Genomic DNA, 27,705 nt, shown 5'->3' on the forward strand with positions numbered 1-27,705 from the left:
AGTTGAGCTATTTCAGATCCTCAAAAGTGATGCTGTGAAAGTGCTGCACTTGATATGCCAGCAAATTTGGAAAACTCAGCAGTGGCCACAGGACTGGAAAAGGTCAGTTTTCGTTCCAATCCCAAAGAAAGGCAATGCCAAAGAATGCTCAAACTACCGCACAATTACACTCATCTCACATGCTAGTAAAATAATGCTCAAAATTCTCCAAGCCAGGCTTCAGCAATACGTGAACCATGAACTTCCAGATGTTCAAGCTGGTTTTAGAAAAGGCAGAGGAACCAGAGATCAAATTGCCAATATCTGCTGGATCATCAAAAAAGCAAGAGGGTACCAGAAAAACATCTATTTCTGCTTTATTGACTATGCCAAAGCCTTTGACTGTGTGGATCACAAAAAACTGGAAAATTCTGAAAGAGATGGGAATACCAGACCATCTGCCCTGTCTCTTGAGAAACCTGTATGCAGGTCAGGAAGCAACAGTTAGAACTGGACATGGAGCAACAAACTGGTTCCAAATAGGAAAAGGAGTACGTCAAGGCTGTATATTGTCACCCTGCTTATTTAACTTATATGCAGAGTACATCATGAGAAATGCTGGGCTGGAAGAAGCACAAGCTGGAATCAAGATTGCCGGGAAAAATATCAATAACCTCAGATATGCAGATGACACCACCCTTATGGCAGAAAGTGAAGAAGAACTAAAGAGCCTCTTGATGAAAGTGAAAGAGGAGAGTGAAAAAGTTAGCTTAAAGCTCAACGTTCAGAAAACTAAGATCATGGCATCTGGTCCCATCACTTCATGGGAAATAGATGGGGAAACAGTGGAAACAGTGTCAGACTTTATTTTTGGGGGCTCCCAAATCACTGCTGATGGTGATTGCAGCCATGAAATTAGCATTGAAACATGTATATTATCATATGTGAAACAGAACACCATTCCTTGTTCGATGCATGAGACAAGGGCTCAGGGCCGGGGCAATGGGATGACCCAGAGGGATGGGATGGGGAGGGAGGTGGATGGGGGGCGTCCAGGAAGGGGAACACATGTAAACCCATGGCTGATTCATGTCAATGTATGGCAGAAACTATTACAATATTGTAAAGTAGTTAGCCCCCAACTAAAATAAATAAATAAATAAATAAATAAAAATAAATGCAAAAAAATAAAATAAAATAAATAAAAGACGCTTGCTCCTTGGAAGGAAGGTTATGGCCAACCTAGATAGCATATTTAAAAGCAGAGACATTACTTTGCCAACAAAAGTCCATCTAGTCAAGGCTATGGCTTTTCCATTGGTCATGTATGGATGTGAGAGTTGGACAGTGAAGAAAGCTGAGCACCGCAGAATTGATGCTTTTGAACTGTGGTGTGGAGAAGACTCTTGAGAGTCCCTTGGACTGCAAGGAGATCCAATCAATCCATCCTAAAAGAGATCAATCCTGGGTGTTCATTGGAAGGACTGATGTTGAAGCTGAAACTCCAATACTTTGGCCACCTCATGCGAAGAGTTGACTCATTGGAAAAGACCCTAATGCTGGGTAGGATTGGGGGCAGGAGGAGAAGAGGACGACAGAGGATGAGATGGTTGGATGGTATCACCGACTCGATGGACATGGGTTTGGGTAAACTCTGGGAGTTGGTGATGGACAGGGAGGCCTGGCATGCTGCAATTCATGGGGTCGCAAAGAGTCAGACACGACTGAGCGACTGAACTGAACTGAACTGATCTTTGTCTAAGACAAGGAAAATAAAGTCATGAGAATCGGAAAGCAGAAATAAAACTTTTATTGTTTGCAGTAATATACAAATGACTAGACAAACTCTTATAATAATAAGAGAGCTGAGAAAGATAGCTGGATTTAAGGATGTTATACATCAATAAATAAGAGTGTCAAATCAATACATTGTACACCTTAAACTTACATAGTGTTGTATACCAACTGTGTGTGTGTGTGCTCATTCAGTCATGTCCAACTCTTTGTGACCCCATGGGCTGTAGCCCACCAGGCTCCTTTGTCCATGGAATCCTCCAGGCAAGAATACTGGAGCAGGTTGCCATTTCCTACTCCAGGGAATCTTCCTGACCCAAGGATCAAACCCACATCTCTTGCGCCCTCTGCATTGGCATGTGGATTCTTTACCACTGTGCCACCTGGAAGCCCTATATACTAATTATACCTCAGTAAAACTGGGGAAAAGAAGATTGATATGCAAAGTCAATTGTACTTCTTTTCACTAGCAACCAACAATATAAAATTCAAAAAAAAAAATGAAAACATGTAAAACAGTATTCACAAATTTATAATTTCTAGAAATGCAGCATGAGATTTGTAAGACCTCTTTGAGGAAAGTTATGAAATTTTATGGGAAAACATTGAAGAAAAGCTCAAGGGTAAATATATACCATAATTTAGGTCAGGAGACTAAATATCATAAAAATTTATTTCCTCATATTGATGTACATATACAATGCAAATCCAATCAAAATTCCTCTTTTTTCAACCCTAAAATTTATAGTGAAGTATAAAGGGTCAAAAATAGCCAAGGCCTTTTTGAGTATTTTGCTGTAACAGAAATTAAGACTGTTTAGTTAGCACAGTGTGATAATGATACAGTAGTAAGCAAATTGACCAGTAGAATAAAATAGAAAGTGTGGAAACATATCTACACATGTCTGGAACATTTATGACAGTAGTAGTATGATGCATCAGTGGAAAAAAGGAGAGATTATTCAATAACTGGAGTTCAAATAAATGGCTGTCCATATGAAGAAAAGGAAATTGCGTTCCTATCGCATATGGTAGATAAAAGTCAACTTCTAATTAGTCAAGGACTTAAATAATAAAAATGTATATATGTTTGTATACTGTGTCAGCATATCAGATAAATCCTTAAAAGTTGAACAACTGGTCTGTGAGAGTGTGCTTTACACATTTTGATGGTTTATTACTGACTAATCCTCCCATAAAAAGCAAGTAAATGAGAAACTTGTTTCCCTACACCCTCACCAAGAAAATCATCAAACTTAAATTTATGTCCATCTATTAGGTATAAATTGGTAACTCATTGTTTTGATTTGGATTTTATTAAAGTTGAGCATCCTTTTATGTGATCTTTTATAAAGTGACTATTCCATTTTCCTGGTGGCTCACATGGTAAAGAATCTGCCTGAAATGTGGGAGGACCTGGGTTCAATCCCTGGGTCAGGAAGATCTCCTGGAGAAGGGAATGGCAATCTACTCCAGTATTCTTGGCTGGAGAATCCCGTGGACAGAGGAGGCTTGCAGCCTACAGTGCATAGGGTTGCAAGGAGTCAGACACAACTGAGTAACTAAGCAGCAGCAGCACCATTCCATTTTCCTATTGAAAAAATTTTATCCATCAGAACATTATGAAGTAAAGTGTTCTAGCTATTTATGAAAAGTGGAAAATAAAGACTATGAAGTTCCAGAATGTTTCCTTTTAGCTTTGCTTATTTTATGTTTTATACGATCTTATCCCAACTCATACATATCATTCATTCATTTAAAAATACTTATTAAATATTTATTACTTACGAAATACTGATAGGTACTGTCCTTGAAAAGGCAAATTTTGTTAGATGAGGATGTATGCTTGGGTCTAGATTTGTAGGACCTGCCTACTCAGGTATTAAGTCCAAATATTGGTGTTTGACCAAACTACTCCTCTATGAGTGTTCAGTTTTCTAGCTTTTCTAAATAAAATAATCTCAAGCTGTTAGTTAAACAAGTAGAAATTTGTTAACCAAAAGTTGGTTTTCTACTTATGATAGCCTCAGATTATCAGCCTATTACTGCTTGCCATTCGCTATTTCATGGTTGATGAGTTCAGGGCGTGACTCCCTGAACACAGCCAATAAAGGGAGTTCAGAAGTTGCTGTTCTGATGGTGAGGTATCTCCACAATCTGCAGTGTCTACCCTAAAATTATATGAATTTTTATTTGGTTGATTCATGTATAATTTCTCTTGAGCCTAGAAGGCTCATGACATGCAGCCCTGGGCCACTTATTCATCTGGTCAGTGCAAGTATTTGATGCAATTTCTCCTTCAACTGCTAGCAAGCACGAAGCAGGGAATCTAGAAAGTTATTGGATGGACTTTATAGACAAGAGGGAAAGTGTGGAGTCCATACCACTGTTTGTGCCCTGTTTGATATCACAAGCAAATATAGGAAGCAAATAGTTAAAATTTTATAAATAGAGTGTTTTTGAGAGGATAATGTTCCTGTTCTGGATCTTTTGCTCTTCTCCCCAGTCTCTTTGAAATAAGAAATGCGATCATTTCTTTGAATACAAAGGTGCTCTTCTTTAGACTTGTAGTGTGTCAGTCACCAAGCTCTTGGGTGTATGCTGCTGCTGCTGCTGCTGAGTCGCTTCAGTCGTGTCTGACTCTGTGCGACCCCATAGACTGCAGCCCACCAGGCTCCCCCGTCCCTGGGATTCTCCAGGCAAGAACACTGGAGTGGGTTGCCATTTCCTTCTCTAATGCATGAAAATGAAAAGTGAAAGTGAAGTCGCTCAGTCGTGTCCGACTCTTCGCAACCCCATGGACTGCAGCCCACCAGGCTCCTCCATCCATGGGATTTTCCAGGCAAGAGTACTGGAGGGGGTTGCCATTGCCTTCTCCTCTTGGATGTGTGTGTGTGTATATATATATGTAAACCAAGCATTGGAAAGATTGCTAGAAATGCAGGTTCAAGATAGTACAGGTAGTCCTTGCTTTGCACAGTAGTGCAGAACCATAAAAATAGTGTATATTGAAGCTGTGAAAAATGATTTTAATAGTCAGTGGGAAAAATTATGATCCATGCCCTTTAAATTTTTTGTTAATATTAAAAACTCCCTAACTGTTAGTTATAAATAAATATAGGGAATGAGATAAAAGTAAAGCTAATTTTTTTTGCACTGTAATTTAACACATTAGAAATATTGAGAATTAAAGTATCTTATTTTTTGGTTAAAAACTTATTAAGATTAGTTTAAAGAATGCTTACCTTCTTATAATACAGAGGGAAATATCTTTTTTATGCCTTGGCAAATTGTCATAGTGTTTTACAAGCTTGGATTAACTTCTAACATGGTATCTTTTGTCTTTCCAATGTCATGAAATATCTCTGAAAATTCTTTAATTTGTTTTTTTGGTGGGCACCATATTCTCTGAAGTATCTTCATCCTTCCTCATGTATGCTGCTAGGTTTGCCTTACTAAGTTCCTTTGGTTGCACATCTGGATTCTTTCAGTGACAGTGTCAACATTCTCATGGTCAGCTATTTCTTCTATTACTCCATTTACATTTGATTCAGATTTTACTTCCAGTATTATCGGTTTAGTTTCTTTGTTGCAATTTCATCTTTGATAACCTGGGAGACAAGGAGGCAACACAGCTGCACACACTGCTGTCTGTGTGTGAACTGAGTAGCAGATGGATGGTGTCCAGTCACCAACAGACATGACTGGTCACTGACCATGATGCATATCTGTAATTTACATTGTGATTGTGTATTGAAGAGCTTACAGTGAAGTTTGAACTTTATGCAATGATAGTTAATGTACCATAGTGGCTAAAATTTGAACTATGTTGCTAGGTGACTGATACGATTTAACTAATTCATGATGACTGAAATTCATGCATATCAGGGCTGTGCAAAGCCAGTACTGCCTAAATAAATTGGCTATCACATGGTACTGATTGCATATGATTTCTGTAGTAATTACAGTTTTGTTGGGTATGCTGATTGTACAGTGAACTCATTCTTTTGGGCTTTTTGGAGATGACTCACAGAATGTAAATTTTAATCTTCTATCTACCTATATCAGGACAGGCTAGATTATGCTCTGGTAACAAAAGACCCCCAAATCTCAGTGTTCTTGACACCTTCCATGGCACATGGGCTTGGAGGAGGGAAGCAAGTTTTGTTTCACTTTGTCTTCACTCAGGGACCCAGGCTGAGGGAACTCTGTCTCTGTGCTTCTGTTGTTACTAATGCAGGTATTGAGAACATGTAAACCACAAGCTTTCAAAGTTTCTATCTAGAAGTGATATGCACTATTTCAAATCACGTTTTCACTGGTCAAAACAAGTCATATGGTCATGTCCCAAAAGAAGTAGACAGGCAAGATTCTAATATGTGCCTTGAAGACAGGAATGTTGGATAAGCACCATTAATAATTACTGTGGATCCAGAGAGTTAACTTGTGGAGAGTTTATCAGGGAAGGGCAGTTGAGGACTAGGATTACAGACCTAGATGTGTCAGATTATCTTTGTTTTCTAATGAGAGATTAAAGTTAAGGCAAAGTTGTGTGTACTGGTATTCTAGGAGCCTAGACACTGTGGTTAGTGTTCAAGGTTGCAATGAAGCCAGGAAGTTATAATAATAGAGGCCAGATGAATCACTGGGGTAAAGCAGGGCTGTTGACAGAACCCTGGAGATCAGAAATCATTCAGATGAGCTCTGAGACTATCTACTGTTCTAAACAATTTCAATTCCTTTTTGGTCTCTGAGCCTTCATCTGTGCTTCATTTAAGTTGATGACATCTTTGGAAGTTCTGGGATACTTAACAGAGAACTTAAGCCTCAAAGGAAGTATAGGCTAGGGGTTGGCAGAAGGCATGGTAAGGGTATTGTGGGAGTAAATGGGTAGAGGCTGCAGAAGTGCAACCAAAAGTAGGATGCTGTGGGAGTGGCGAGAATATAGATCTTTTTTAAAAAAGATAACGTTGAAGAACTACAGGGAGTGAATTGCATAATGATCCTCATTTAGTTACTACTGTTCCATGCTTTGTATTTGTCTTTGTCTTTAACCCTGAATTTATTAAGCTCTGCAAATCCTCCACAGTGAACTCAGATGGCTGCCCTCAAAGTGCCTGGCTGTATACTACTCTGTATCCCTGTTGCTTAATGCTTCAATCCATTCACATGTCAAATTAATTTAGAATCACTCCATAGTTGTGCCCACGCCTAAACTTCCTGTTTTTAATCTAAATGTGATCCAAACTTCTTGTCCATACTTTCTCTACTAGTCTGAATTATAGCAAATATATTTAAGGCATACCTAGTCTAGCAGGAACCCTGTGAGACTACATTCATGCATTTCCTGGCATTAGATGAAATATTTTATTTGAGATAAATATAGCTAATATTAAGTGATTAATTTTGGTATGAGCTACTCACATCTGGAATTAAACAGTGCATAGAATACATTATAATCAAATGATCACATTATATCTAAATCTTCCAGTCAACTGAGAGCTTTCATGTCAAACATCTTTATTCTTGGATACAATACCAGACTAATCAGCTGAACTTAGATTTTTTACCTAGACATTTTGATGTTATATAGACTTACCCATAGGGCTTCCCTGGTAACTCAGAGGGTAAAGAATCTGCCTGCAATGCAGGAGACCCAGGTTCAATCCCTGGGTAAGGAAGATCCCCTAGAGAAGGGAATGGCAACCCATTCCAGTATTCTGGCCTGGAGAGTTCCATGGTCAGAGGAGTCTGGTGGGCTACAGTCCATGGGGTCGCAGAGTCAGACATGACTGAGTGACTAACACACACATACACACATATACACATACGCTTAGTGTTGGACCCAGTAGACTTTGGACAACTTCTTTTCATTCTTTCAGTTTCTCTATTAATTTTCTAAGAACAGAGCTGTAAGGGGTCTTTGGATTCCAGGGACTTGCCCTATCTAGTGTTCTTTTGCACAAGCATGCTGTATTATTTTTTTAAAACTGAATATTCTTCCACCCCTAAATTTTGGTATATTGTAAAAGGTATTAGTGAAGAGGTCTGAGACATGTCAGTTCAAGGAGTATTCTCAAAAGAGCATCAGAAGTTTTGCTATTTATTCAACATTATAATTTTTCTGTGTGACTTAGTGAATTTGTAAGATTGTATTATAAAATATGTAAGAGTCTTCAAAATTTTAAATTGTTTATAACACCAAAAATTCATCATTTAATATTAGGGCAATGCACTTTCTTCAGCAAGACCAACCAATGTGTTAGAAATGATGAAAGAATGGAAAAATAACCCAGAAAGTGATGAGGAAAGCACAACAGACCAAAGAGACAGCAGGCCTGGACAAGAGGAGTTGAAAGATTACCAACCCAGCAGAAATGTCCCTGATGTCAGTAACTCTGCAGATGAAGAGGAAGGAAAACAGGTAGGAAGAAGCAGCAAAACAAGTAGGAAAAACAATTGTTTCATTTCTCCAAACTGTAAAATACCTTCACAACACTTGGAACATTTTTTGCAACTCTTTTTTATTGTTGGATTGTAATGGTTTGTAACAAAGGAGACCTGCGTGATAAAGAAAGTAAAGCTTGAAACTAGCATGATTTAGTAATGTGGCCTAGATGCTTATTTTAAGATCCGTGATTATATAGGGGAGGGGCCTGCAAACTTTTCCTATAACAAACAGTGAATATTTTAGGCTTTGTAGGCCGTAATAGTCTCTGTCACAAGTTCTCAACGCTGATGTTATAACATGAACACAGACATAGACAACAAATGAATGTTCCAACGAAACTTTACAGAAGACAAGTGGTGTGCCAGATTTGGCTAATGGGTCACAATGAATAATGTGTGTATTTTACCAGGCTATACAATTTGAAATAGGTTTATGTATTACAAAATTACTATTACATTAGTTAGTCATTTCCAATTTTATGATACCTAAAATTGTTTTTATAGGCTTATTATTTTACTTTATTAGATATAGTTTTATTCTTTTTGGTGAATAAAATTTAGCAACATTTGGTTAATTCTAGATTGCATTCTGCTGACTCAATATCCTGACAATTTACCCAAATCCTCTTTTCTTTTGTTTCTGTGTTTGAGGAAAAATTTTCTGTATGTTCTCATTCTTGTCTTGAAGTCTAATCAGCATAGTTGAGCTCTTCTTTAATGATGGAACATCTTGCCATTGGGGGCCAGATTTACCCCAGGGCACCCCAGACTTCTTATGAGGAGTTGCTGCTTTTCAGTTCTCTGAGACCTAGAGACGAGCAGAGTGGAGAGAGGGACTGGAGGGTAAATCCTGACCCACAGTCAGGAAGGTACAGCATGGCTGCCTGTACCTGCCCTGCCACAAATTCTGTCAGAAATTTGAGGAAAGAGACCCTGTAGAGTGATCTGGTTGATTTTGATTTATTCATTGGGAACTTCTTCATCTAGTTGATAGCAAATGTCTAGATAATAGGCTTAACATTTAATTATTCAGACATTTTGAAATAGCCATATTTTTACTGTGATGTAAACATAAGGTTATTGAATCCCTTTCACCCTCTCCAGTCTGTCAACAACTCCTGCAGTGCTTAGAAGCTGTGTGTATTTTGTATTCTTGTTAAAAATAATATCCTAAAAACCCATGTTTGCATTTCCTCATTGAACATAGTTTGAAAAATTTCTTGTTAGCTGACTTGGAATTTTATACACACGTACATTTGCACACACACATACATAAACATACTCACACATATATACACACACACATACACTCACACACTCTCATACACATACATTATGTATTACACACATGCATCAACAATAATATACTCACATATGGTAGTGATGTTTTAGTTGCTAAGTCATGTCTGACTCTTGTGACCCCATGGATTGTAGCCCACCAAGCTCCTTTGTCCATGGGATATCCCAACCAAGATTACTGGAGTGGGTTGCCATTTCCTTCTCCAGAGGACCTTCCTGACCCAGGGATTGAACCCAGGTCTCTTGCAGGCAGTCTTCTGTATTGCAGGCAGATTCTTTACCAACTGAGCCACCAGGGAAGCTTGTATATGTGTATATATCTACATATATGCATATATACAAGTGTATATATATATATACTCACATATATACAAACACAAATCCATACATACACATGCATATGCACATTATCTTTTGTAGTCTTGGATTATATCTATGTTTGTCACTGAATCTGACATAAAATATCCTTGTAAACCAAATGTTTGGTTGTCTTCCATCTCCTTTTTCATTGTAATGTCACATCTCCGCTCTCTTCCTATGATCTCTTTGAGTCAGAGTAGAGGGATAACACTTGCCATGATGTTCTCAATGTGGTGTTCTCGCTACTTCCAATTAGGGAACAGAAGGATTGGAATTTGAGGTGCTTATGGATGCTAGAACTAGACTCAGTGGATTGAAAATTTAAGAATATACATTTCTATTTATCAACAAGAACTTTTCCACAATCAGAGCTCACCTGCAGTAGCACAGGCAGGACTGTGGATAGTAAACCCCACCTTTCAGCCATTGAAAGCATTCATGCAGACTCTGGAAAACTACTTGTTATAAATGTTGTACCAGGAATTTCTACATAATGGGTAGGAGTTTGCCCTGGATGTCCTTTAAAGACTTTCCTGTGCTTAGGTTTTGGCTGTGACATCTTGGGAGGAATACCTTACCTTATTTGGGAGTTTTTCTGAAGAGTGTTACCCCTTAAAAGAAAGTCTTCTCTTGTATATTAAGTTTTTTCATGGATTTTTTGTGAATAAATATATATCTTGTTAATTACATTGAAGTTGAGTTTAAGAAATTACTTCTTTTTTTCCCCAAATCTTCATTAACAGCAAATAGTAGAGTATAAGATCTAAAGTGATAACTGAAAATAGGATTGGCCATTTAGTCTTGAGTCCACGCAGGATTCATATAGTAACTAATATCCCAGCATCAGTACTTCTAATGAATATTTAGGGTTGATTTCCTTTAGGATTGACTGGTTTGATCTCTTTGCTGTCCAAGGGACTCTCAAGAGTCTTCTCTAACACCACAATTTGAAAGCATCAGTTCTTTGGCATTCAGCCTTTTTTATGGTCCAGCTCTCACAGGCATACATGATTACTGGAAAAACCATGGCTTTGACTAGACGGACCTTTGTCAGCAAAGTAATGTCTCTTCTTTTTAATAGGCTGTCTATGTTGGTCATAGCTTTTCTTCCAAGGAGCAAGCATCTTTTAATTTCATGGCTGCAGTAATTTTGGAGCCCAAGAAAATAAAGTCTGTCACTGTTTCCATTGTTTCCCCATCTATTTGCCATGAAGTGATAGGAGTGGATGCCATGATCTTAGTTTTTTGAATGTTGAGTTTTAAGCTAGCTTTTTCACTCTCCTCTTTCATGTTCATCTAGAGGTTCTTTAGTTCCTCTTTGCTTTCTGCTATTAGCGTTATGTCATCTGCATATCTAGGTTATTGATATTTCTCCTGGCAATCTCGATTCTAGCTTGTGCTTCATCCAGCCCGGCATTTCGCATGATGTACTCTGCATAGAAGTTAAAAAAGCAGGGTGACAATATACAACCTTGACACACTTCTTTCTTAATTTTAAAGCAGTCTGTTGTTCCATGTCTGGTTCTAACTGTTGCTTCTTGACCTGCATACAGGTTTCTCAGGAGATAGGTAAGGTAATCTGGTATTCCCTTCTCTTTAAGAATTTTCCACAGTTTGTTGTGATCCACACAACAAGTCAAAGGCTTTAGTGTAGTCAATGAGGAAGTAGATGTTTTTCTGGAATTGCTTTGCTTTTTCTATGATCCATCGGATGTTGGCAATTTGATCTCTGGTTCCTCTGTCTTTTCTAAATCCAGCTTGTACATCTGGAAATTCTTAGTTCACATACTATTGAAGCCTTGCTTGAAGGATTTTGAGCATGACCTTGCTAGCATGTGAAATGAGCTCAGTTGTACTGTAGTTTGAACATTCTTTACCATTGCTCTTCTTTGGGATTGGAATGAAAACTCACCTTTTCTAGTCCTGTGGCCACTGCTGAGTTTTCCAAATTTGCTGGCATATGGAGTGGAGCGTTTAACAGCATCATCTTTTAGGATTTGAAATAGCTTAGCTGGAATTCCATCACCTACACTAGCTTTACTCTTTATGTGAGTAGCCTTATATAAGAAATATATTGATATATATTTGGAATTCAATTTCTCTCCTTTCCTTTGCTTTTCTTTCCCTTCTTTATTCCTTTTGAAAAGCACAGGAATGTGAGAGATAGTGAAACTATAGCTGAAAACTTATATCAGAATATTCTGTCACTTGGACCTTGTGCAGGCCTATAATTTTGAACGTGTGACTCTAGAAATGGTTGCTATGGTGATAAACCACTTTACTTAAATAGCATGTATTTTACTCAAAATTCAGAGAAATGGTAACAGTTTCTAGTAATCGTGTACTGGTATTAACTTCAAGGATATGCCTAGAGCTTATAGGTTTTGCATGTATTATAACCAGAAAAGTTTATCAGGTTAAAGTTATGCCAATGAATAATGAAATATGTGCACTTAGCCCAGTTTTCTTGTTATGTATATCACTTTGCACACATGGAGCCCCCTTTTCAAGATTAATAATATGATCTGGAGAAATCAGGCCCATGGTGCTGGAACACTGAAAAATGGAACTTGGATGGGGGGAACCTTATAAGGTTATCTTATCCATCATTCTGCCTCGAGTAGGAATGACTGTTCTTCAAATAGTAAGAGTCCATCAAAGATGAGGAACAATTGAAATGCTGCTTAGGGGAGCCCCTGTTGTAACCATCCTGACTGCAGCAGTCGAGACGCTGTCTAGCTCCACAGTGCTAGACAGCATATTTTCTCTTATTCTTTATAAATTTAGATTGAAAAACTCTTATAAAGAAACTTCCATCCATTATCACATCAACAGCCTGTATGTAAACCTTCTCTGGTCCCTTTGTATTTATTCAGACTGGTTGCAGAATTTCAGGTATGAATTCTTCATGATAACTAAGGATAGAATAATTTTTTCTTTGATTTCTAAGATGCTTTCTGATGATAGCCAGGTTCTTTTGGTCGCTGTGCAGTGGTATGGTACACCAGTATCTTTAGAGCAGTTTGCAATGATTTTTAGATTCTCTCTTGGAGAACAATCTATAGTGTTTTTTAGATGTTCTTTTGGACTAATAATTATGACCAACAATCTCATAATGATCATTTAGATAGACTCTTTCCCCCTAGAAATGGATATGGAGATTCCTTGCTCATCTTTCTCCCCCTTTGTACAATCTTATGGGAGCCCATCACCTTCTATGTGCCTTTCATGACCTGGAAGATCTTAGTAACTTCTAGCCTTGGCTATAGAAATTTTACTTTCCATTTCTCTGTTCTGTTACTTACAAAACATACAAAACTGTAAACTGGCATCAGTTACAGCATAGATCCCTGAAGAATCCCATCAGCTATGAGAGGAGAAAAAGAGAAACTTAAATTTTAGATAACCTATAACCTACAAAAGAAACCTTCAAAAAATCCTAGAGAAAAGCATGGAAGTTGGAATTTGCCCTGGTTATTTATATTCCAAGGAGATGAGAGGCTTGGCTTTTGGTGAAGGAATCTGTAGCTTGGCTTGAAGAGCACCATGTAGGCCAGCCTGCGTCCATGTTCTTGTTAGCATCAGAGAACAGTTCCAGTGAGGGGATGTTTAAGAAGGAAGGCTCAGTCTTTAGGAAAGCTCAAATGATTCTGATTCCTAAACAATGGCATCCTAAATTTAATGCAACTTCAGATTAGCAAAGAGAAATGGTAAAGTACATACACACATAACATTTTACAAAGTACACACATACCACACAAAAGCTTTTAAGCATTTGCAAAAAATATTTGCATAAAGGTAATAGATTTGCATTGATGTTACCAGGGAGTAAAGAATAAACAAACATTGTGATTTGTTTCCATGCAGCCAGTTTCAGGCTGATTTTGAAGCTCAGTTAAAATGTGGTTGAATAAAAATATTTTCAAATAATGCTACCAACAAGGGATTAACTTCCAAAATATACAAACAGTTCATACAGCTTAATATCCAAAAAACAAAGAACCTAATCAAAAAATAGACATGTCTCCAAAGAAGACATATAGATGACCAAAGGCATGTGAAAAGATACTCAGTATTACTAATTGTTAGAGAAATGCAAATTAAAACTACAAAAACACACTAATCAGATGGCCATCATTATAAAATCTACAAATAATAAATGCTGGAGACGATGTGGATAAAAAGGAACCCTCCCAGTTTGTGGGAATGTAAATTGGTGCAGCCACTATGGAGAACAATATGGAGGTTTCTTAAAAAACTAGTTGCCATATGATCCTGCAATCCCACTCCTGGGCATATTTGTGGAGAAAACAGTAATTTAAAAAGATACATGCACCCTTTGTTCATAACAGCACAATTTAAAATAGCCAAGACATGGAAGCAACCTAAATGTCCATCAGCAGATGAATGAATAAATAAGATGTGGCATATATATATATATATATATATATATATGCCATTTGTAGCAACATGGCTGAACCTAGAGATTATCATATTAAATGAAGTAAGTCAGAGAAAGACAAATATCATAATATCACAATATTTTTTATGTGTGGAATCTACAAAATGATACAGATAGACTGATTTACAAAACACAAATAAACTCACAGACATAGAAAACAAACTTGGGGTTGCCAAAGGGGATACCAGGAGCAGGGGAAGAGATAAATTAGGAGGTTTTGATTAATATATTCATACTACTAATAAAATAAGTAAGCAACAAGGACCTATTGTATAGTACTGGAAACTGTTCTCAATATCTTCTAGTAACCTATAATGGAAAAGAATCTGAAAAAGAATATATATAGAAATGAATCACTTTGCTGTATATGTGAAACTAACCTAGCATTGTAAATTAACTATTATTGTTGTTGTTTAATTGCTAATTTGTGTCTGACTCTTTGTGACCCCATGGACTGCAGCCCACCAGGCTCCTCTGTCCATGGGATTTCCCAGGCAAGAATACTGGAGTGGCTTGCCAGTTCTTTCTCCAGAGGATCTTCCTGACCCAGGGATCGAACCCACATCTCCTGTATTGCAGGCGGATTCTTTACCACTGAGCCACCAGGGAAGCCAAAATTAACCACACTTCAATTAAAAAAACAAGCAAAGCAAAAACATAAAAATCGGGTCATAATAACCCAAAATTATGGTTGCCTGTATTAGTTTTCATCAGTTTTTGATACCAAATTGAAAAAGAAATAAGAAAGTAGGTATTCATAATCTTTCTATAAGTGTATAAGTTGGTACAACTACAACAGAAGGCAATATGATGATGTCTCTCAAAATTACAAATGCATACAACTTTTGACCCAGAAGTTCTACTTCTAAAATATATATTCTGTAGATATACTTACACATGTGCACAATGACACAAGTACCAGATTATTCACAGAAGCATTATTTTTACCAGTTAAGAATAGAAACAACCTGAATGTCCATTACCAAGAAACTGGCTAAATAAATTATGGTGCATTCAGACATGAGAAGACTGGATATGCTGAAAGAAGAATGAGAACTGTTTTATGTATTGACATGGAATGATGTTCAAGACTATTGTTAGTTTAAAAATATCAAGGTTTAAAGACTGTTTAAAGTGGGCTACCCATTTGTTCTAAAAAGTGAGAAGAAAGTACATTGATATATAGATTAGATTGAACCATATAAAATTGCCATTATCAAGCTGTTTTGAATGAAAAAATAATGACCAATTCCATTTGATTCCACCTAGTACTTGCTTGAAGTTCCATAAAATTTCTTTGGAAACGTGCACTGTAAATTGACAGTTACTCATTGTCTCCAATGGGAGGCAGAGCTGAGTTAACTCGGGAGCAAGGAGGAGATTTTGAATGCTATGGATATGAAATCATGGGAATGTACTACCTTTTTAAAAAATAATTTACTAAAATTATAAATAAGTAAAATAGATAAATGTGGGTGAGTAATATCATTTTCTCATCTTGCTCTAAATGAAACTGAGACATACCATGTTCCTACCCTGAAGCAACCAAACATTTTGGTTTAGTTTCCTTTTTCCTTTCACTTTGCCAGGAAATTCTGGGAATTATCTTAAGATATCTTATCTGAAGAAACCAGAACCTCTAGTGTCTCTGAAAAAAAAAAGAGAGAGAGAGAGACAATATTTATATCACTAACCTGCCCATGGAGGCTGTTTCTGAGTATTTCTTCCAATGACTTCAGCTTCTGAGTCTACTTTAATGACTCGAGTATATTCAGTCCAGTTCAGTTCAGTCGCTCAGTCGTGTCCGACTCTTTGCAACCACGTGAACCGCAGCACGCCAGGCCTCTCTGTCCATCACTAACTCCGTAAGTCCACCCAAACCCATGTCCATCGAGTCGGTGATGCCATCCAGCCATCTCATCCTGTGCCGTCCCCTTCTCTTCCTGTCCTCAATCTTTCCCAGCATCAGGGTCTTTTCCAATGAGTCAGCTCCTCACATCAGGTGGCCAAAGTATTGGAGTTTCAGCTTCAACATCAGTCCTTCCAATGAACAACCAGGACTGATCTCCTTTAGGATGGACTGGTTGGATCTCCTTGCAGTCCAAGGGACTCTCAAGAGTCTTCTCCAACACCACAGTTCAAAAGCATCAATTCTTCGGCGCTCAGCTTTCTTCACAGTCCAACTCTCACATCCATACATGACTACTGGAAAAACCATAGCCTTGACTAGATGGACCTTTGTTGGTAAAGTAATGTCTCTGCTTTTTAATATGCTATCTAGGTTGGTCATAACTTTCCTTCCAAGGAGTAAGCAAGCATCTTTTAATTTCATGGCTGCAATCACCATCAGCAGTGATTTTGGAGCCCAGAAAAATTAAGTCAGCCACTGTTTCCCCATCTATCTGCCATGAAGTGATGGGACCAGATGCCATGATCTTAGTTTTCTGAATGTTGAGCTTTAAGCCAACCTGTTCACTTTCCTCTTTCACTTTCATCAAGAGGCTCTTTAGTTCTTCTTCACTTTCTGCCATAAGGGTGGTGTCATCTGCATATCCGAGGTTATTGATATTTCTCGCGGCAATCTTGATTCCAGCTTGTGCTTCCTCCAGCCCAGCGTTTCTCATGATGTACTCTGCATATAAGTTAAATAAGCAGGGTGACAATATACAGCCTTGACATACTCCTTTTCCTATTTGGAACCAGTCTGTTGTTCCATGTCCAGTTCTAACTGTTGCTTCCTGACCTGTATACAGGTTTCTCAAGAGGCAGGTTAGGTGGTCTGGTATTCCCATCTCTTTAAGAATTTTCCACAGTTTATTGTAATCCACACAGTCAAAGGCTTTGGCTTAGTCAATGAAGCAGAAATAGATGTTTTTCTGATACTCTCTTGCTTTTTTGGTGATCCGTCGGATGTTGGCAATTTGATCTTTGGTTCCTCTGCCTTTTCTAAACCCAGCTTGAACATCTGGAAGTACATTAACAGATGGAAAATGAAGAAGGATGAAAATGTTAAACCAGATATGAGTATGAACACATTAAAGGGAAAATGACTGTCTCTATTTTTATTCTGTAGATTATTAGTTGCAGTGGACACGTTGAAAAGCATTTCTTCAACTACTTAGATGATAACTCAAGAGGTGGAAATGTCAAAAAAGAGGTTAAACTCAGATTCGCCTTTTAAAAGAATCTGTATGTCAAGTGACTTAAAATTTTATGAATTTAAATGCCCAAGCTAGGGACCAGTTCTGTACTTTTTAAACAAAGCAACTTTTCTTCAGCCTGTCCCTAGAACATCATGGGTGTTGTACTCTTAGCCTGTTGCTAAGTGTAAGGAGTTTTCAAGGAGAAGACACAACCTGTATTACTGAACACATTTTAATTATTTTCTGTTCATTGAAAGATTACAGAGAGGAGCAGTCCAGAAATTTTCTTGAAAAAATGAATTTAAACAGAAAAGGACCTTTTTACATGTCCAAATTTATACAAATTAATTTTTCAATGTGCAAAATTACCAATTTAAGAATTAACATATACTATTATTAAAGTCATATATGAGTGATGGTCTCAAGAGGCACATATTTAAGGGCTGTCTGCAATAGGCAAACATCTGGTAAAGTTTCTCTTTCTTGAAATATAGGTACCAAAAATCCGTAAGTGACCTAAGGTTTTGCTGCAGCCCTGGGAGGTCACTTATTCACTGGAAAAATATATATGAAGTGCCTACAGCCATGTATAAAACATGGTCACTTGTGTCATGCTGCTGCTGCTGCTGCTAAGTCACTTCAGTCCTGTCCGACTCTGTGCGACCCCATAGACGGCAGCCCACCAGGCTCCGCCGTCCCTGGGATTCTCCAGGCAAGAATACTGGAGTGGGTTGCCATTTCCTTCTCCAGTGCATGAAAGGGAAAAGTGAAAGTGAAGTCGCTCAGTCGTGCCCGACTATTAGTGACCCCATGGACTGTAGCCTACCAGGCTCCTCCGTCCATGGGATTTTCCAGGCAAGAGTACTGGAGTGGGGTGCCATTGCCTTCTCCGACTTGTGTCATAAGAGTGATTAAAAAAACCCAAAATCTAACAACACATACACATGAGGTTTATTTGTTTTGTGTTACGTGTAACCTTTCACATTCTTTGAAAATTGTTAACTGGGTTATTAACTCATGTATAATTTCAGTTAGCCCGAGTATTAAGCTTACAAGCCTTTCCCAGATCACTCTATGGACATAAGCAGTCGCTGCATCTGTACCCCTATGTCTCATCCCCCATCCTGCTTGTGTAGGTCTCCTGAGACATTCTCTGCTCTTTCAGAACTCTATGCCCAGCTTCTTTTAATGAGACGTGATCACTTTTAAAACGGGTCTAAGGTCAAAATGGACTTTGCTTCCCTCACGACAGCAGGATTAGAGACCGTTTCCTCTACTGTGGGGTGAAGTGACCTGAGAAAACACAATTGCCTATTAAAATTCTTTTTACTTGTTTCGTGCTTTAAAGCTCACAAAGTACTTCCATGGCCACCACAGTAGTTCATTCTCATCATAAGCCCATGTGGTAAATGTGCAAATACCATCTTCCTCATTTAAGCGTGAGGCATCAAGACTCCCAAGAAGTCTTCATTGCTGCCCAAGTGGTGTGACTGAGGTTAGAAGCCAGGCCCTGGAATCAAGGCAGAAAAGGGTGAACATGTGAGGAGTGGGCCGCATGCAGCAACCTTATACCAAGTTAGCATAGTCATGATGTGCTTGTTACGGAAGGCTCGTCTAGAAGTCTGTAAAGATGAATGACTAGCTGTGTTCAGATGGACTTCCCTGTATGAATGACACCAGACAGCTACTTCCATTTTTGAAGTTGTGCCTGTAGTTTGTTCTACTCCATACACTAAAGAATTCAGTGTTCTTGAAGGAGCTACTGGAGCTTTCTTTGGCATTTAATGACAGTTTCACAATGTAATTAGTTTATACCTCATATCTGAAGAGAGCTCAGCCTGTACATCCTGGGCAACTTGGTAGCCCCTGCTTCTTTGAATTGTTGTATATTGCTTTGTGTCTGAACATTAATCCAGGCCTTTTCTTTTATTTCTAGCCCACTGCTTATGAAAAGACTCCTGTGCCCACTAAGAAGGAACATATAGACAACTTTGACGCGAGTTTTACAAGTTCTGTAGGTAGCAGACACCCTCCAGTTGAGCTCAAGGGAGAAGTAGAGAAACTACCTGTGACTTCAAGCCAAGGAACAGCAGCCAAAGGCACTGCTAAATCTGTTGCCCTGCCTAGATCCAAAAAGAAGCCCTAACAACGCCGAATAGTGCAGAAACAGAGCTGCTCTTTCTAGTGCTAAGAATGAAGGGGTAGGAGGGGAAAAGGACAGTACTGTGCTGAGCTTTTAGCCTTTTCGCTGCACTGAGCCCTGCCAAGTATTTGTACCAGTTTAGAATTGAAGCTCCTCATCTCCAAAGCAGCATGGTATTGAAGGACAGATACCCACAGACTTGATGGCAGGTGTGGCTGAAATCAACTCAAGGTGTTTTCGAGAGTTGTTTAAAGGAGGGGATGCCCTCAAAGCAAAGCTGTGGGCAACTTGCCCAGTTTTACTTAAGATTCTTATGTTTAGGCACAATTATTTTTAGGGGAAACTGAGAGCCAAATATGGTAGTAGAGGCTCCAAATGATTATGTGCACTTTGCACTAGGAGATTTGTTAGGAAATTACTAATAAACTTGCCATAGGCATAACAGCAGAAGTGCTTCAGCCATTCACGTGTGTTCTTGTGATTTTAGATTGCTGTAGATTGTTTAAGACAGCTTATTTTAAATGTAGAAAAATAGATTTTGTAACTATTTGCCATTAACTTGCTGCTAAATTCCCAGTGTATTGATTTAATCAATAAAAAACCAGATGTTACCCATGCACGTTAATTTTTATATGAATAAGAGGTGACTATAATCAGGTCCTCTAGGCCCTGAAAAGCATATTTTGAGCTTGATCTGCTGCTGCAAAGGTAGGCACACATCTTTGGGGAAGGTCATGAGGCAGGACATTGGGGAAGGCACATGATTTCTCTTAGTATTAAAGGTCTCTCTTTTGTGCGTGCTCCGTCGTTCAATCATATCCAACTCTTTGCGACCCTACGGAGCATTAGCCTGCCAGGCTCCTCTGTCCATGGAATTCTCCAGGCAAGAATACTGGAGTGGGTTGCCATGCCCTCCTCCAGGGGATCTTCCCAACCCAGGAGTCAAACCCACGTCTCCTGTGTCTCCTGCATTGCAGGCAGATCCTTTGTACCTGGAAATAGTTTTGCTATTCTAGGTCACACTGGGTGAAGAGATGCTTCCATTGGCCTCACAGACAAACTCTCAGGAAGCAATTTGTATCTGCTTTTCCTGTTATAAAGTGGTAATCTACACCTCACTCCAGGCCCTCGTGGGATTGTCCTCTGAGCCTCCAAAATGCCCCACACCTAGCCAGCTGAGCAGGTACTAATTGCATAGAAATTCCCCCAATGATTGAAGATAGTAGACGTGCTTCTTGCAGTTAACTGGAAGACACAGCTGGGCCTCCAAATGGGTCAAAGATAATACTGATGTGTGTCACTCCTGGCTAAGCAGTTCAGCCAGTGTTTTCTCAGTGCATTCAATATGCTTCCCCCGAGGGAATCTGCCAGCCAAAACATGGCTAGTGTACACGGTCTAGACTTTATTTTAAAACTGGCATTGGAGACTTCCCTGATGGTTCAGTGGTCAAGAATCTGCCTACTAAGGCAGGGGACAGGTTCAGTCCTGGTTCAGGAAGATCCCACATGCCACAGGGCAACAAAGCTTGAGTGTCACAACTACTGACCCCATGCGCTCTAGAGCCCAAGAGCCCGCTTGTGGGCCTATGCACCACAACTGCTGAACCCCCTCAAGCTCTAGAGCCTGTGCTCCGCAGACAGAGAAGCCACTGCAATGAGAAGCCCACTCAGCGCAATGAAGAGTAGCCCCCACTCGCCACAACTAGAGAGAGCCTGCGCACAGCAACAAAGACCCAGCACGGCCAAAAATTAAATAAATAAATAATATATTTTTTTTAAATTAAAAAACCTGAAGTTGAAGTTTCTACAAGGTTTCTCCTTCCTGATTATTACTTCCAGTCCTACCAGGAGCCTGTAAACCATCTTTCCAGGATTAGTGAACTATCTTTGAAGAGCATTTCCTGTTCACCTGCAGAGAAACCAGCCTCAGCTACGTGGAGATTCCCGCTTCCCAGAGGAGCCCCCAGAGGCAGAGGTGAGGTGGCTGGTCTCCTGGCAGAAAAGTCAACTGGGACAGTGGCTTTGGTTCTGCCAACTTCCTGGGCTAAAAAATGGAACACTCTCTATGTTCAAAATGCTTTTATTTTCATGGTGATACCTTCTTCTGTGTCATGCATTGGAGAACTCTGTTGTTAAAATGAATAGCATCCAAATTTCTATCCATATTTCTCTTTAGTCTTAAGTTAGTAATTCTGCCCAGTAAACTTGAGTAAAGGCCCAGAACCATGCACTAAGTAAAAGGTAAAAATGATTTTATAACCTTCTAGTGTGTCCCTGGTAGCTCAGCTGGTAAAGAATCCACCCGCAACGCAGGAGACCACAGTTCGATTCCTGGGTCAGGAAGATCCCTGGAGAAGGGTATGGCAACCCACTCCAGTATTCTTGCCTGGAGAATCCTTATGGACAGAGGAGACTGGTGGGCTATAGTCCACTGGGTCGCAAAGAGTCGGACACAACTGAGCTACCAAGCAAAGTGCTTCTATACCTTTCCCCACCCTAGCACCAGGCCAGACCAGCTGTCCTTCTACCATACGATGCATTCTATTAGTTCTCCTCTGTCCAGACCTTTATTTTGATGGGAGCATAGCTCACTCTTCCTAAGGGGAATTTTCAAATTATTTCTGTCATTTATTTTTATGGAACACACTTGAGCCAGACCATGTCTGAGTTTTGTTTTCCAACTGTGTACCTCTTTAATATCTAGGGATTTGCAGCCTTGGTTTCTCCATTTGCTTTCATAGCTGTGAAAATAGTCACCCTTCTGTTTCGGAGGCGTTTTCAGGGGTGATAGGCCTACTCAAAGACATTGATAATCACTCTGACACCTCCTGTGCACTACAGCATGGAAGTGTGGGCTTCATTATGACCCACAGGGACATACTCTGCCCAGGACAGTGCAGAGCAGGTGTGATTTCCAAGGAATGCAAATGCCGATCAGCACTCTGACTTGAATAACACACAAGTCAAGGCATGAGAAATATGATAAAAGATAAATGCAGGCTGAGGGGCTGGGGAGAAGTTCGGCGGAGGAGAACAAGATGATGTCAGAGAGGGACTTAGAAAAGAAAGGAAAATGGGTTGGGGTCAGGGGAGCAAAAAAGAGAACAAAGTGTAATTAATAAAGAATACTGACTATATAACAACGTGTGGATCTGCCAAACCCAGAAGCAGGAGTCAGAGGATGGAAGTGCCCATAGTGTCATACGTGGTCCTTGTTCTAGGCCAGTCTGCAGTAGCACCGGCCCCTCTCGTGGCCTGAACACGGGCACACTAACATGAGGACACAGGCTGAAGAAACAAAGACCTGGGGAAACTGAAGCTGAGAGAGGCTCTGGTTGTAAGAGGCGGGAGCAGAATTGTCCTTACATTTTGAATAGGAATGTTCTGTGGTGTTTGGCGGAAAGGGGGAGGAGAAAAAATTCAAAACATTTTGTGCTTATCACCGAAATGCTTTGTTTAAATAATTCTATTTGACTCCAAAATGTAAGTTCCAGGTTAGAAAGATCAAAAGCAGCCAGTCTTGAAAATGAAGCTTTTTAAATTCCAGCGCTGCTGTTGGAATAGAGAATAAAAGGCTTTGTTCAAACATGCATTCCCAGCAGTGAGCAGAGCTTTGAAATTGGTCAGGGAAGTTGTGTTCCATAATGGCTGCGCTTGCCTGGAGACCAAGGAACTGTGGACTCTGGGAAATGACTCTGGGCTGGATATTTTCCATCTGCGCCTTCAGAACCACTCTGCCCTCCCCACCCAAAAGAGGTGATCTTTCAGGATTACATTAATAGGCTCTCTTGGCATCTGGGTTCATTGGGATTCTGTCAGTGGGGGACACCAGCAGGCACCCAGGGTGGGAGAGCAACCCTGATTCCCCTGGTCCCAGGCTGCTGGGAAGTCTCTGCATTCTCCTATAGACCTCAGCTCCTGCCAACAGCACCCCCTTACAGCTGTGTCCCTGCCCCTTCAAGCCAAGACCAGGGCTACTGTCCATGGGTCTGTGTCTTCTTTTATGGGTTTCCCTAAACTGAGTACCTTTGCAAGTAGTCTCTTTGTTAGAGTCTCAACTACCCCATTTGAGTGGGTACCATCTCTCTCCTCCTGGGACCCAAGGTGATCCAGACCCTTGTCAGTTCTGCACGGTTCTGACCTGGGGCAGCTTTGTCTGTGGTTGCCAAGTAAAGACTGGAAAGTGTAAATGCATTCTTCCTGAAACTGATGCCCTTGGGTGGTCACTGGGACTTGAGGGAGGTGGCGGCAGGAGAGAGGATCCTGGCGTTGGAACCTGGACCCTGTGAGATAAATCTAGCATTGCCCAGCTGGATCTGAGATTGTGACCCAGAAGGTCCCACACCGTGGCCTCTGGGAGTCAACAAGAAAGAAATGCTTGACTTGTAACAGTTAAGAGAACCCACGGCCTGGGATGGGAGCCACCCTTGCCATCTCCTGGTTGTGGACTCAGGGCTCAGCAGAGTCTTGAAGCACAGGAAGCCTAAAAGACAAGAGGTTGTTTGTTTCATCTCTGCAAGCACTAAAATCACTTTACAAAGCACTTTAGAGTAAAATTTTCACTCTTCGGAGGTCTCACATAGTTCAATTTTACTCTTCAGGATCCGGTATTTTCTGAGTGAGCAGGCTTAGGACTGATGGTGATTTCTGCTCAGTACATGGTTACCACTTAATTCTCATTGGTGAGCCAATTTGCTTTGCTTTCGTTCTTCAAAGGAAGGCCATATTCAGTGTCTGTCTTGCTTTTTTGGTGGCTGCTTCCCTCAGTTGCTGGTATAATGAGCTCTCCCTGTTCTCTCTTTTTCTGTTCCCTAAAGTATCCAGAGCAGCCCTCAGCTGGAGCTGCGGGGATTCCCACCACTGCCCCAGTGGTCTCACTTCAAGCAGCAACACACGAGGGACAGTGGAACATTGAGAAGATGAATAGGGCCATTGCGGTGTCACCAATGGCTATCTTAGAGCCTCCCCTCTTAGTTGCCTGGTTCCACCCCAGACATCCTCAAGAGATGCAGTGAACTCAGGGTAAAGACCTCAGAGGACCTTCTCTCCAAAAGGACAGACCTCCCAGAGGACAGGTCCACGGATGCAGTGTGCTCTCTTCCCCCCCCAATGCTAACTTCTCCTAAGTGGACTCTGCAGAATCTCCAGACCAGACATAGCCTTGGCATGGACACAGAGGTGACATCAATCTCCCTGCCCTTGAGGGGCCGAGACAGTCTTTGACACTCTCACCCATGGCAGGCTCTGCAGACAAGGTCCTGACATCACGCTGCTGTTTAGGAAAGACTCTTCTCTTCAGCACAGAAAGATGTCTCCATCCTCAGGGCAACTGCACAGTCCCAGGAGTCAGCATTTCCAGTCTGACCCAGGGGCCTTCAGGTAGAGGATGAGCAGCTGACACCCTCACTGGCCCCTGAAGAGGAAGTTCTCGTGTAGAGGTGGCAGCCAGTATTTCCTGGGCTAGACATTGGTTCACACTGGGTTTACTAGGGATCAGAGTCCTCTTGCTGGCTGGACTTTGAGCTGTATTAGTGGAAGGGATCTCTGTCTCTTAACTGAAGCCCCTCTTCAGGTTATGATGTAACAATAGCAGCAACATCTACAGAGCATTTGCCACATGCCAGACACCATCCGGAGCCCTTTACAGGTATTCTTTTAATCCTTATGACAGCCTAAAGTTGGCTCTTTTATCTCTAAAGAGGAATAAATTAAGGCACAGAGAAGTTAAGAAATGTTCATGGTCACATAGCTATGAAGTAGCAGAACCAATATTTGAACCCAGGCAGCAGGTTCAGATGGCAAAGAATCCGCCTGCAATGCGGGAGACCTGGGTTCGATCCCTGGGTTGGGAAGATCCCCTGGAGAAGGGAATGGCAACCCACTCCAGTATTCTTGCCTGGAGAATCCCATGGACAGAAGAGCCTGGTGGGCTAGAGTCCATGGGATCACAAAGAGTCGGACACGACAGAACAACCAAGCACAGCACAGCACAGCACCGCCGGCTCAAGTGTATCTTGAGGCCTTTTTCGTTCAGACCTGAGCCTCCTGGAAAGTTCCATCTGAGTTCAAAAAGGCCAAGTGACTCCTGAACTCTTTGTCTTCTGGCAAAAGTCGAGGTAATTTGGGTAAGTTTGGGCCTTGAGGTCTCAGAACAAAAACAGATTATTTTGCAAGCTAATAAATTTGAGCAGGACCCACCTAGCCACACCCAGGGAGAGCTGCATTCTGCAGGACTTTGCATAATATCAATAAAAATGAGTTCTAAATGCTCTAACTGGTCATTGTCAGGAGCAGTCTTTAGAAGCCTTTGAATATGTTTTGGACAGAAGAGAGAAAGGGGGCTCCATTGCCTCCACAGGAATTCACAGAAGCCGTCCTGTCAGTGCAAACATGATAAATTGTTGCTTACAGGAGCCAAGTGCTGTAATTCCCATCACAGGGCAGTGGGGGCCAAGAATCACTATTATGTTTCGATTTCCCATATTTCTTCATCAGGTAGTGTGTGTAGCTGTGCAGCTGAAAATGTAAAGTTCAGAAGTCAGCTGCTGGACCATTTCTCCATCTTGCCTTGCTCCTGTATCTTTAGCGTTTGCCATCACTTACCTACCTCTTTAAGGTAATGTGAGGTGGAATAATGATTTTGCTTGTCATACCAACAGCTTCCTGGTTCAAAGAACACAGGCTTTTTCTGAAGACTCGGGCCCTTCCGTGGTATAGGACGGGGCAAATGTCTGCTCTGGAATGAAGGCCAGAAGCCAAGGATGGTCCCTCCTCCCCCCACACCCTGCCACCCATCCCTCAGTCCGCTTCCTGCCACAGGTCACTGGAGGAGAGGGAGTTCCTACACAGGATCCTCATTGCTGTTTTGGAAATTTGGTAGAATAGAAAAGGCTTCTAATGAATGGAGAAGATCCCAAAGCCCCTTGAAATGAGTAATTTTTTTTACAAGAGTTGTTTTGCCTCTAGAAACAGTTACCTGGTCGTAGCTTGACATCCTTCCTCGCATCAGTACAGAATTTAGTCGTTCAACCACTGGAGTTTTATACCAACTTTTGGCTCGCTGTTTTGTTTTTGTTTTTTAGTTTTATATCTTTTTTATTAATTTATTTTTAATGAGGATAATTGATTTACAATATTGTGTTGGTTTCTGCCACACATCAACATGAATCAGCCATAAGTAAACATATGTCCTCTCCCTCTTCACTGTTTCTTTTTCATACAGTCCCTGACCATGAATCATTGTCGGCTGCCCCACCCCCTCACTCATTCTCGGCAGTAATGTCTTGCCTGCTGTGCACTCTGCTTGCCTGGAGGGAAACAGATGTCTGACTACTCACTGCCCACTCCTTTTTCCTCCAGGTGACCAGCTGCACACTCTTGCAGCACCAAGGTAAAGGACCAGGAGTTGCACAAAGAACTCAGTAGAACTGGATTGAGAGACTCAGTCCTTCTTCCAAGAAGTATTTATTGAGCATCTACTCTGTGCTGGACATTGTGACAGGCACTGGACAGAAAATGATGTAAGAGACAGTCAAAGTCATTGCTCTTAAGGAACCTACAGTCTTGCAGGAGGGAGGGAAAGATGATTGAGACCTATACAAATAGTAGAATAGTTATGATTAAAGCAATAAAGGAAATAGAGCAATGTAAATAGAGAATAACAGGATAGGACCCTTGTCCTAAAGTTGTTCTGAGGATACTTGAAGGCTAACGGAAAGAATGCTTTAGGCAGAGTGAACAGGGAAAGAGTCCTGGAACATTGGGTTCCAGGACTTGGTCCAAAGGCCAGACACAACAGGGGTGAGGGGGAGACAGGGCCAGGTACTACAGGACCTTAGGGGCCACAGGAAGGAACCTATTTATTCTCAACACAGCAGAAAACAATCAAGTGTTCAGCTGGGGGATGGTATCTGATTCAAGGATCTCTGTGCCTTCCCTGTAACAAATGACTCAAGTGGAGCAAGAGACTGGAGATTGGTTAGAGGACACTGAGTAAGAGGGTGGCAGAGAAGATGGAGAGAAGTAGGTGGAAATGAAACATGTTTTGGAGATAGAATTGATGGGATCCAATGCTG

General features: G+C 40.7%; 1 protein-coding gene and 1 long non-coding RNA gene across 22 annotated transcripts in view; both read left to right on the forward strand.

Annotated features, from left to right (window-relative positions):
* Positions 1-20,245, forward strand: part of STK33 (serine/threonine kinase 33) — a 168,688-nt gene extending 148,443 nt beyond the window's left edge. For all 21 annotated transcript variants that reach the window (XM_081540800.1, XM_081540796.1, XM_081540790.1 and 18 more), the window contains 2 exons: positions 8,000-8,197; positions 19,424-20,245. In XM_081540800.1, the coding sequence (XP_081396926.1) occupies positions 8,000-8,197; positions 19,424-19,633 (408 nt within the window). In that variant the 3' untranslated portion in view covers positions 19,634-20,245. The remainder of the gene's footprint in view (positions 1-7,999; positions 8,198-19,423) is intronic.
* Positions 20,246-23,063: 2,818 nt separating this feature from the next.
* Positions 23,064-27,281, forward strand: LOC145526077 (uncharacterized). Its single transcript, XR_014068672.1, has 2 exons — positions 23,064-25,755; positions 26,990-27,281. It is a non-coding gene; the product is annotated as an uncharacterized LOC145526077 (long non-coding RNA).
* The last annotated feature ends 424 nt before the right edge of the window (positions 27,282-27,705 follow it).

Source organism: Giraffa tippelskirchi, chromosome 11, assembly GCF_054371585.1.
Source record: "Giraffa tippelskirchi isolate mGirTip1 chromosome 11, T2T-mGirTip1v1.2.pri, whole genome shotgun sequence".
Lineage (NCBI taxonomy): Eukaryota > Metazoa > Chordata > Mammalia > Artiodactyla > Giraffidae > Giraffa > Giraffa tippelskirchi.